Source organism: Scomber japonicus, chromosome 8 (genome assembly GCF_027409825.1).
Source record: "Scomber japonicus isolate fScoJap1 chromosome 8, fScoJap1.pri, whole genome shotgun sequence".
NCBI classification, from domain to species: domain Eukaryota; kingdom Metazoa; phylum Chordata; class Actinopteri; order Scombriformes; family Scombridae; genus Scomber; species Scomber japonicus.
Window position 1 is genome coordinate 21,811,688 of NC_070585.1, and position 10,666 is coordinate 21,822,353.

Below are 10,666 nucleotides of genomic sequence, written 5' to 3' on the forward strand. Positions count from 1 at the left end.
CTGTGAGCTCGCCCCGGTGACACAGGAAGTGCTTCAACGCTTTTGTATTTGATGTGACAAAGCAGGCCTCCACCAGCTGACAGTGATCACACACACACTCAGAGAGAGAGGGGCAGAGATAAACAGCCGCATACTGTGGATACTTCTTATTAAAATGCCCTGAAGCTAACAAAAAACATGCTGTTTGTAAAAGTGTGCAGACTACTTCGCACTGTGTCACTAACCAGGTGAGTAACATATGCCAAGACAAGACTACCTCTCTGCTTACTTTAATGTCAAACTTCTTTCTTTATTGCGAAATTATATGACTATAATCTAAAGTCCTAAATGCTCAGATGATATAAATCGTTCACAGTTTAATTATTTGTTAAAGAATTTGCTCTGATTTACACCTGTTGTTGTAAAAACCGCTGTAGCTCATGTGAGGATCACCATGACTATTGTGAAAACAGTTTCTAGGATTTACACACCATTGTTGTAATTCGTAATGACACAGCAGTGGCTTTCACTTGACCCTCCCATTCCCCGTTTGCCCGACACATACGCCTGCGAGCTTCCTGGTTATGGCAATATTAATCCAGCTAACCCAGACTCGAGCTCTTGGCTTCTTCATCCTCCCAAAGCAGCTTCTGTCCTCTTTTCGCAGACACAGAGTGATCCGCCGCAGTATGGCCTCAGACCCGACGGCAACAGACACGATCCGGTTTGACTTTCTGGTGATCGGTGGCGGGTCTGGAGGTCTAGCCGGTGCTCGGAGGGCGGCAGAGCTGGGAGCAACGACCGCCGTGATCGAGAGTCACAAACTCGGAGGTACCTGCGTGAGTAAAAAATCATTTCAAAAAAAAAAAAAAAAAAAAAAAGCCCCCACAGTTATCCATTTGACATTTGCACAGCTTTTAGTTACCAGCTTCATTGCGAAACCTCCGGACTCCTTTTGTGGAAGTTTTTTGTGTGTGTGCAACAAACATGGTGGGTTTGTTTGAAGTTTGAAGCGCCCCATCTGATAAGCACTCCTCCTATGGGACATAATAACCCAATTTAAAAGACATTAAAGGAAACAGTCTTAACATTTCTGGTATTGAGGAGAGTTCCTTCCATCAGTAATTTCCATATTAACTTTTCAAAAAGGAGATAGACATGAGAAAGTGTTGAGACGTCTGACATTTGGTTTTGTGCACAAGGGCTGGACTATAAGGAAGAGGCTTCATAAAGGTTTATTATTGCAGGGCTGTTGCATTTGAAGGCGTATTAGTGGAAACAGGTGTTAATGTTATTGTTTCCACCCATTACAGTCACTTCTTCAGTTTATCTAACAGAATGGGAAAGTTGTTGCTGCAGATTTGTTTTTTTACCACTTTAACCACAGGCAGATACTGATTGCATTAAGCTAAGCTAAGACAGTTTGTCAAATCCACTTATGTTTAAATAAGGGAATAAACTTACATTATGTATTAACCATATAACAATGAGTTAAATCCACCTGAACCTGACTTATGCACTTTTTCAAATGCAAAATAGTTTACCCGCCTTGTTTGCAGAAATTATATATTAATGTTATTATTGACTTTCAGTAGTATCGTATCATGAAGATGTGTTATTGTTATTGCTGGACGTATTACTGATTTAAAAAATCAAGTTACCAAAGGTTCTTTAATATGTTGTTTGACATTAAGCAATAAGGAATTTGCATGACATCATGAACTTGTTTATATATGTAAATGTTTAACTGCAATGATCTCTAAGTAAGACAATGTAAGCATTTTTTTTTCCATGTTCATCTTTCTATAATGAACATGGACTTTGGGTTTTTTGTAAAACCTCATGTTCTTGGATGCTGTTCCTGTCTAATTTGAATGTCTCTTTGTATGTTTTCAAGGTCAATGTTGGCTGCGTCCCAAAAAAGGTAAAGTTTTCTTTCAACTCATTTTGTAATCAATCATTTCTTAATATGCCTAAAAGTTGACTGATTGTTGTGCCTATGTCTCTCTTCACAGGTTATGTGGAATGCAGCCGTTCATGCTGAGTACCTCCATGATCACAGCGACTACGGCTTTGAGGTTGAAAACATTCGTTTCAGTTGGGAGTAAGTTATCTCTTATGTCTTATCACTTTTTTGTGCAACATCACTGAGCTCCTCTGACACCTGTTATGCCTGTTTCTGGAACAAAGCGGTGTCTCTTTTCTGACACAACTTCCTAGCATGTCAGATCCCTTTGTTGCGTCATTTGAGCCCACTTCTCTATCTCTGTGCACAAACATGGCTAAGTAAAGGTGATTGTGAAAGATAGGGCAGGAAGGAGTGGCCGCAGCATGAGGAAACATGAGTCAAGGATATAAAACATTAACGGACGATAGGGCTTTGCTTTATTTCAAGGTAAACCGGTTTGAATTTGTCCAACTGTCTACAAACATCTGTACCTTATGTGTATTGTTAGTGTTCTGTTACAATCTAAAGCTATGTGATACCACAGACCACCAACATGTTTCATTAAATCATGTCAAAAATGGTTTTAGTTCAACTTTTGTTTCCTCCTTTGAGGTGGCAGTTTGTGCTCTTGTATTGGATTGCATTCTTTGTTTCATGTTTCTGTTATTTTGTCCACCCCCTTTACTTTGCAGCAGTAGAATTTACAACCCCATGTGAATAGATTGATGTAGTTTATATGAAGTGTACATTTCATGGGATAATCAGATACTGCCAAAAATGTTGGTACTATTTGATTCAAGAGATATGAGTGGAATATTGAATAACAGCATAAGGAAATACTCTCATAGTCTACTTATTTATACAAAGTCATCAGATTTATTTGAATGATAACAGAAGTAGCAGTCGTAAGAAGTCAAACCAGAAGTATCAAAAAACAAGTGCATGTATTGTTTGCAAAAGCAGGATAGGCTGTGACTGCCTGGATAACATCTGTAAGTGAGCCCTTAGCAGAAAGCAGCAGTCTTGTGAGCAGAGGGTTGCATGTTTTGCCAGTTTGAGTCTGTGGGCTAGGCACAAAACTCTGGTTTGTTGAAAATGTGAAAGCCTCTCATTCCTTCATGACCTGCAAAAATATTTGAATTTGTGCAGTGGAGCCACTGGGAGACATAGCTAAATACTTCACTATTTGCTTTTTTTGTTTTTTTGGTTGTTGTTTTTTGTAGACTACATGATGAAAGAGTGTAAACAGTTGGACATTGCTGTTCACAGATGCTCAGATTTAGGCAGAAAATTAAAAAGTACTGTACTGATGGGGTGAATCTGTGTTTTGGCACATTTATTTAAGTGAAGCACATTTTCCATTTGAAAAAAAAAAAAAATCATAGAAGCATATGTGTGTGTGTGCATGGTTCCTATGAACACAGTTGAACGACAGGCTTTATTTGGTTTAAAAATATACCTCTTATCTATATTCATATTCTTTGTTTGCAGAACTCTAAAGGCCAAAAGGGATGCTTACGTTAGTCACCTAAATCGCATTTATCGCAACAATCTTGACAAGGTAAGTTCCTAACCATAATACCTTATTGTTAATTCAGTGTGTCAGGTTAAAGCCATTTACATGTCTCACTTCAGGTTGCCATCATGTCCGTCAAGTTGGCTTTAAGCATCCTCACAGGTTCAAGAACTATTTAACTTGTTTAGTTTGGTTATATTATTTTTCAAATGAAGAAAACATAATGCTAATGACATATGTTTCCTTACAGGCTAAAATCCAAACTATTCTAGGTCATGCCAGGTTTACAAGTGATCCTCAGCCTACTGTGGAGGTCAATGGAAAAAAATACACAGCGCCTCACATCCTCATTGCCACTGGAGGGCAGCCTACTGTCTTGAGTGAGAATGAAGTCCCAGGTAGGATATTGTAGGATACTGTATTAGATTTTACTTGGAAAAGGGAGTCATCTTTGCCTGGAGCTCTGTTGTACCTCAGTAATGGGTTTTTATTATAGTTACCAAATAAGAGCACTAATACAAAAGGAAAATGTGCAAAATATTCTGTTTATTGATTATTACAGGGGCCAATCTGGGCATCACCAGCGATGGCTTTTTTGAGCTTGAAAGCCTTCCGAAGTAAGCGTCTTATAATCTCTTAGGTGTTTATTGGACACCATGTCAAAAAATGTGCGTATAATTTAAACTTTTGTTTTCCCAACAGGCGCAGCGTCATTGTGGGTGCTGGTTACATTGCAGTGGAGATGGCAGGCATCCTTTCCACCCTTGGATCAAAAACATCCCTCATAATTCGACAGACTGGAGTAAGACAAAAAAAAAAAAATAGAACCACAAGGCCTTTTTTAACGACGAAACACATAAATACAGATTTTAAGAAGTGTGCACTAATAAAATACATGTCTCCATGTACTCTCATATTCTCTCTGTAGGTGTTGAGGAACTTTGACAGCTTCGTAAGTGCAAACTGCACCAAAGAACTGCAAAACTCTGGTGTGGACTTGTGGAGGAACTCTCACGTGAAGTCTGTGTCTAAAACAGACAAAGGTCTGCTGGTGACGCTCGCTACCAAAGATCCAGAGAAGAAAAATGAGGAAGAGAAAATCAGTACGATTGAGGAAGTGGACTGTCTTCTCTGGGCCATCGGAAGACAGCCCAACACTTCTGGACTGAACATCGGCGAGATGGTAACAGTCTTCTTATGATGTTTACAGTAAACTGGATACTCAAATGTACAGATGCAACAACAGATCCTCTAAAGAAGCTCAGTAGAAAAATTGGCAGATGTTCCTAGACAGGCAAAATAATGAAAAACCTTTACTATCCTCATTGAGAGGTGTCATTTTGAAGCAGGAAAAAGTGCACAAGACAACATATTTATCCATAAAACTGTAAAAAGTGATGAAATAACATTGAATAAAAAAAAAAGGTTCCATAAAAACATCTTTTGTATAAAAAGAACCCAAAGCAGGCATGTGGTCATATGAGGTAAAGGATGGGAGATAATCTGTGAACAAGACAGGACAGATATCATGTAACAGCCTTTGTTCAGTCGTTTGTATTTAGCGTGACTGTTGGCACACCGTGAAATGCTTGTTAGCTCAGGGTGAACAAGTAAATGAATAAGGGATTAAAGGGGAAGATAAGTCTGGGTTAAGTTCTGTTCCTTCTATTTGTGGTACAACAACAAAGGTAGCAAGCTGCAGACAGAAGTCACGTGGTATAGGAGGTTGTCTGTTAAAGAATAGCTTCCCTATTTCTCAAAACTGTCTTAAAACAACAGTCAGGAGCTTAACTGAATACTGAAAAAGGATTTCCCTGTCCCTAAGGTTTGCCCCGATCCCTTAAATTGTAGGACTTGAAGAACTCATCTAATGGCCAGTATGAACAGGAAGAATTATAGCTAATTAATACCACATACTCTGATTTATGGAAGTGAAGATGAATGCAAGGTCTGATATAACTGCTGGCCCGATGGCCTGGGGCCAGTAGAAGTTTACTCAGGGCAAGCTGATTGACCAGAGTATAACCATAACTGCCAATCAGAGTCATGGATATACAGTTTAGGATGAGGGGAGAACGTTTCCCTTTGTTTGATCATGTTAAAAAGTAAAGTTAGGTTTTACTGTCAGCTTCCTGACTCATTTCTAACAAAGAGGAGAGAAAAAGAGAGTGAGAGAGAGAGAGAGCAGCGATGGTTGAGTGAGAACCCTGAGCGGCAGTAGTGAGAACAAAGTGCAGTAAATGAGAAAAATCAAACGTTATTTTCTGATTGTTTCATGGCAGTCACGTTCTAAAGCACAAGCAAATAACCATCAAACACTCAACAGATGGCTTACTGTGGAGACAGATGCACTTAAAGTAATGCCTGTTTGATTTTTCCTCCTCTGCATTTCTCCTCTTCATTTATTTATAACCGTTCAGCTCCATGTCTGAAGTTGACAGGTGGCTTAGAGAGCAGACAGGAGTTGGAAGTCAACTCATGCACACAAACAAATGTTATTTCTCTCTCTGATTTATTTTAATTTGTACATTTCTACAGATCTTGCAACATCATCTCAGTTCTTGTACACAAGCATTTATACTCAGGGTTATCAAAACTGAAATGTCATTATCATAAATTCTCTTCTCCTCTCACTGTGTGTTCATTTACTGATTCAATATGTGCCACATTTTATATTTTGCACATTTATGTAATATAACAACATTATTTATCCATAACTAAAGGAAAATAGTCAAATCTAAAGGGTACTTCAGTGTTGTATGTATTATATATACATTGAATAAATCACCAAAATTATGGAAAAGAGTTATTTTCATTTTTTGGCTGCAGGGCCAGTGAAATTATACGAGGGACCAGTAAAACTGATCCACTGGCCAAATGGGACACTAGAGGGACATTTCAAAGCAGCAATCAGGGAACCATGAGTACACAAAATGTAACTTAATCACACTTGGTTCCCTCTGCTCTGTGTGTTCTGGGTTACATTAAGAGCCTCTGAGACTCCACTATAGGATGAGTCACTTCTTGCTATTGACAGAAAACAAAACTTGCCTTGCTCACTCCTTATTTAAGTTTGTGTTATAAGAGAACACTGTTAACAGCTCAGCAGCTTGCACCTAATAAGTGAGAGTAGAAACAGCTGTATCATGTCTTTCATCCCAGTTTTATCCAGTTTTTTAGGGAATACTCTTTATGACTTCTTTGTGATATTTCTGTTAATTTACTATAACAATATAATCTGTGTGTTTGTCAGGGTGTGACTACAGATGACAGAGGCCACATTGTGGTGGATGAGTTCCAAAACACCAGTCGACAAGGGATCTACGCAGTCGGAGATGTTTGTGGCAAAGCCCTCCTCACACCTGGTAAGAAGTGGCAATAATGGCTTCAATCATTTTATAGATAGTGCTTCAAAGCTGTAGTGATGGTTGCATTAGAGTCTGGTCAATGTGCGTAAAGCTGAAGCTGTTTTGTAATAGACTGAAATGCCAGATCTGCCAAAATATATTTTAGTATTATTATATTATTAGTAGGGTGATCCACTTTTTGCTTCACTTAAACTTAAAAATGATAAGGTCACTGTGTTTTTACAGGTAACAGTGTTCTGTGAAATGTCTTTTAGGGTGTACTCACACTAGGCAATCCGTACCATGTCTGAGCATGTTTGACCCCTAAAGTCCGGTTTGTGTGACTAGTGTGTTCACTCTGTACCATGCCCAGGCCTGCTTACAGAAGCGGGCCCGGGCTCGGTTCAGATGGACTCGGGCAGTGTGTGTGATCACTAACTGTGAGGTCAGTGATGCGACTGTCCCATTGAATCCCTGCATTGCATAATTGATAAGGCTCTATAAGGCATGTTTGAGGGCGTGTGTCACCGCACCCAAATCTATTCAAACTAAGCCACAAAGTATGATGAACACTCCATTGTGCACTTTCTTCAATGCAAAGAAAGCACACTGTGATGACGTAAGCATGCTGGGGTCCGGATCGTTATATGCAATGTGAGCGCAGGCCAGCTGGGGAGGTGGGAGGGCGGGGCAATCGTCCTCGGGCATGGCACAAGGCAACCGGGTTTAGTGTGAGTACACCCTTAGAGGCAAGAGTGTAATAATCATATTTAAACACTGCTAGCCATAAATAACTGCACCATGATTGGCAGGAAATGCCTCGCCCAAGCAAATTCTGGCTTGGGCGAGGTTCAGGTCCAACAAGATGAACTGCCAACCAACTGACCAAATTGACTGCAGATATAATCTCAGAAATCCATTCAAATAAAATCTTAACCAAACAAGACATTAAGTTACTTGTCTGTTGCAGATATCTGGAAATGAGGTGACTGTCATTGATACAAAATGTACTTTTCTTGTACAAATCTCTGGCAGAGCAAACATCCAACACTGTTTTATAGCTATAATAATATACCTCTGTACTTGTTTTCTTATTTGAGAATGTGAATTACAGTCATTGTTATTCTGAGATGCATCCTGATGATGTGTTGTATGTCGGGGCAGTTGCCATTGCTGCAGGCAGAAAGCTGGCACACAGACTATTTGAGGGCAAGAAGGATTCCAAGTTGGACTACTCATCTATTCCCACAGTGGTGTTCAGCCACCCACCCATTGGTACGGTGGGCCTCACAGAAGGTGAGTACATCTTTACCAGTTATATCCTCAGGTGAGCAGTGTCCTTAATTGCATACATATTCCCATACTCTCAATCCTGGGAGGTCCAAGTATGTTCTTTGTAGTGCAACATCCACTTTAATATACTTTAATCTACAGGTCCAAAATGACTTAAGTAACAAGAACTCTTATTCTTATTCTGGTTCATATTTGTCACAGAGGAGGCCATCAAATCTAGGGGAAAGGAGAACGTGAAAATCTACAAGACTTCTTTCACTCCGATGTATCACGCCATTACAACCAGGAAGAGTCAGTGCATCATGAAGCTGGTGTGTGTGGGCAAGGAGGAGACGGTAGGAGTCATCTTTTTACCAGATAACGGCTACTCGCTGCAAGAGATGCCTGTTTAAAACTTTTCTCACAAATTTCTCAGGTTTTCCCCACAGCTTGTCATTTTAAATCCACAACTACCATGCTGAATTGCTTGCATTGTTTCTTAAGGTAGACATAACTTAGATGTAGCGCTGTCTGTAAGATAATAAAGATCCCAAAACCTGCTTTGAAATGTTTGTCATACTTCTGAATTAGAACGTTATCAGAAAAATTCACCTTAAACCTATTTTCTTTTCTTTTTTTTAAAGATTTATTTTGGGCTTTTTTTGCCTTTTAGAGATAATAACTGGCAGTGATTCCCAGGGACTGACCTGCAGCATAGGTCTTTGGCTGGAGTCGAACCAGGGATGCTGAGATTATGTTGCATGCTCTCTAACTACTCGACCACCAGGGCGCTCCACCTTAAACCTATTTTCAACATTAATGCATAAACAGCCATGAATAAGTAGCATTTTTGGGCACATTTTGTTATTTGTTGTACTTTTTCATATTTCTGAGCAGCCATATTATGAGTGTGAGATGGGTTTGAGATCAGTTGTAAATGTCAGGTTTTAGTGCTGTTCTCTTTAGACCTAAAATACAGCTTCTTCTGTCTAGACTCATTAAGGTCACCAATACTAAGAAAAATCCATCATAGAAAACACACAAAGAGAAGCTTTCCAAGTCTAAAATGTAATTTACCTACCTCACATTTTGGGTGTGGGCCGTGACTCTTGATATCTCTGTTGCTGTTACAGTGTTGTAACCACGGTTGTTTTTCTCTGCCTTCACAATGACGTATATGCCACAACATGTTCTCATCAAGTCAGTGCAGATTCTTGGAAGTCATTCTGGGAAATGTGGGTGGTCAGCTTACATAAGTAGACATAGAAGAGGCAGGTTCAGGATTTCAATGACAGCACAGAATTACACATTGATAAATAATGTAAGAGTATCTAAGGCTTAGAGTAACCGCCCTGAAAACCTGTTTTCTCAATCAGCTTCTTACTATGAGCGATGGTCGGTCGTTTCACTTTAGAGGCTTTTTTTTTCTTCACTGGTTTGGGGTTGGTAAGACTCAGGAAAAGGTGGTGTCACATGTTTTTGTGCACTGAATCATAATTAATCTTTAAATTATACTGTGATGACTGTTGAGAGGTTGTTTGAGGCCCCTATCAATCAAATCTAATTAGAGCACACCCACAAAGTCCTGATGAAATGAAGATGATTTTTTGAGTGTCAGTTCCTGATAAAACAATAACTTTTATTTTGACAGTTGCACTTTCAGGAATTCATATTTATTGTGATAGAGAAATAAAAACATTTGAAACAAAGTTTCAGGCTTTACTGCCTGAAATAAATCCATAATACGTTTTACATTGATCCTGTTTTTGACTTTTGTCTCTGCATTTATTTTCCGTTTTTCTCCAGGTGGTGGGCCTGCACATGCAGGGCCTGGGCTGTGATGAGATGCTGCAGGGCTTTGCTGTGGCCATCAAGATGGGTGCAACCAAATCACACTTTGATAAGACTATTGCCATTCACCCCACCTCATCTGAGGAGTTTGTCACCATGCGTTAATGCAAACGCAAACACCCACCTTGCTTCCCTATACGAACAGCATACCAGGACAGAGTCACCACTGCATACTACTCTCGCATCAGCTTGACGACTAGCTTTATAAACCTTACCTACATGCTTCCATTTTCTCTCATTTAAGTGACCTTATTTGTGCACAGTGTTTAATCTGAATGGACCAAGACCGAGTTATGGCCTTCTTAAACTGTACTGTGGGTCTTGATTATTGATTGATTATTCTGGATTCCATTTTAATGATTGTGAAATGGAGGTGATGGATCTGCAGGTATTGATGTCAAGTGATTGCATTAGAAGTCAAAAGACCTCTCTCCTAGTGTATGTGTTTGATTTGTCAGTCAATTGTCAGATGAATATTACAAACACTGCTGCTCCTTACGGCACCTATATACTACCAATGCAAGGTCATAACATATCTACTGTACTGTTATAAAGAATCAATAAACCTGCAGGTTTTTTCATAAGTGTTGTCATCTCTTTGTCTTTTTTCTATACCTAAGCCTTTTGTATTTATTTTGTTGCTGTGTGTAATGGTGCCCTGCCCTGTCTGTGGGCTGGACAATGAGTGAAGTACTTCTCATATTTGGACAGAGGGAGCTGTATTCCTGAATCTGAACAGTGGGGTTTGTTTTT

General features: G+C 39.5%; 1 protein-coding gene across 3 annotated transcripts; it reads left to right on the top strand.

Moving 5' to 3' along the window:
* Nucleotides 1–26: 26 nt before the first annotated feature.
* Nucleotides 27–10,497, top strand: gsr (glutathione reductase). Of its 3 annotated transcripts, XM_053323971.1 has the most exons (13): nucleotides 27–227; nucleotides 647–818; nucleotides 1,877–1,903; nucleotides 1,995–2,083; nucleotides 3,419–3,488; nucleotides 3,694–3,841; nucleotides 4,006–4,060; nucleotides 4,146–4,245; nucleotides 4,372–4,626; nucleotides 6,697–6,808; nucleotides 7,955–8,086; nucleotides 8,285–8,418; nucleotides 9,869–10,497. In XM_053323971.1, exons 1-13 carry the CDS (start codon nucleotides 178–180, stop codon nucleotides 10,016–10,018), a joined length of 1,494 nt encoding a protein of 497 aa, XP_053179946.1. In that variant the 5' UTR covers nucleotides 27–177; the 3' UTR covers nucleotides 10,019–10,497. The 3 variants fall into 3 exon arrangements, with proteins under 3 accessions (XP_053179946.1, XP_053179944.1, XP_053179947.1); XM_053323969.1 differs by lacking the exon at nucleotides 27–227 and having other exon boundaries at nucleotides 287–818; XM_053323972.1 differs by lacking the exon at nucleotides 27–227 and having other exon boundaries at nucleotides 713–810.
* The last annotated feature ends 169 nt before the right edge of the window (nucleotides 10,498–10,666 follow it).

What these genes read in the sequence shown, in the direction of transcription:
- gsr (XM_053323969.1), top strand. Translation starts at nt 564, where the DNA reads ATGGCAATATTAATCCAGCTAACCCAGACTCGAGCTCTTGGCTTCTTC. An exon ending in GAGCTTGAAAGCCTTCCGAA is followed by an intron (nt 4,061 to 4,145) that starts GTAAGCGTCTTA and finishes TTTTCCCAACAG; the next exon opens with GCGCAGCGTCATTGTGGGTG. An exon ending in TCATAATTCGACAGACTGGA is followed by an intron (nt 4,246 to 4,371) that starts GTAAGACAAAAA and finishes TTCTCTCTGTAG; the next exon opens with GTGTTGAGGAACTTTGACAG.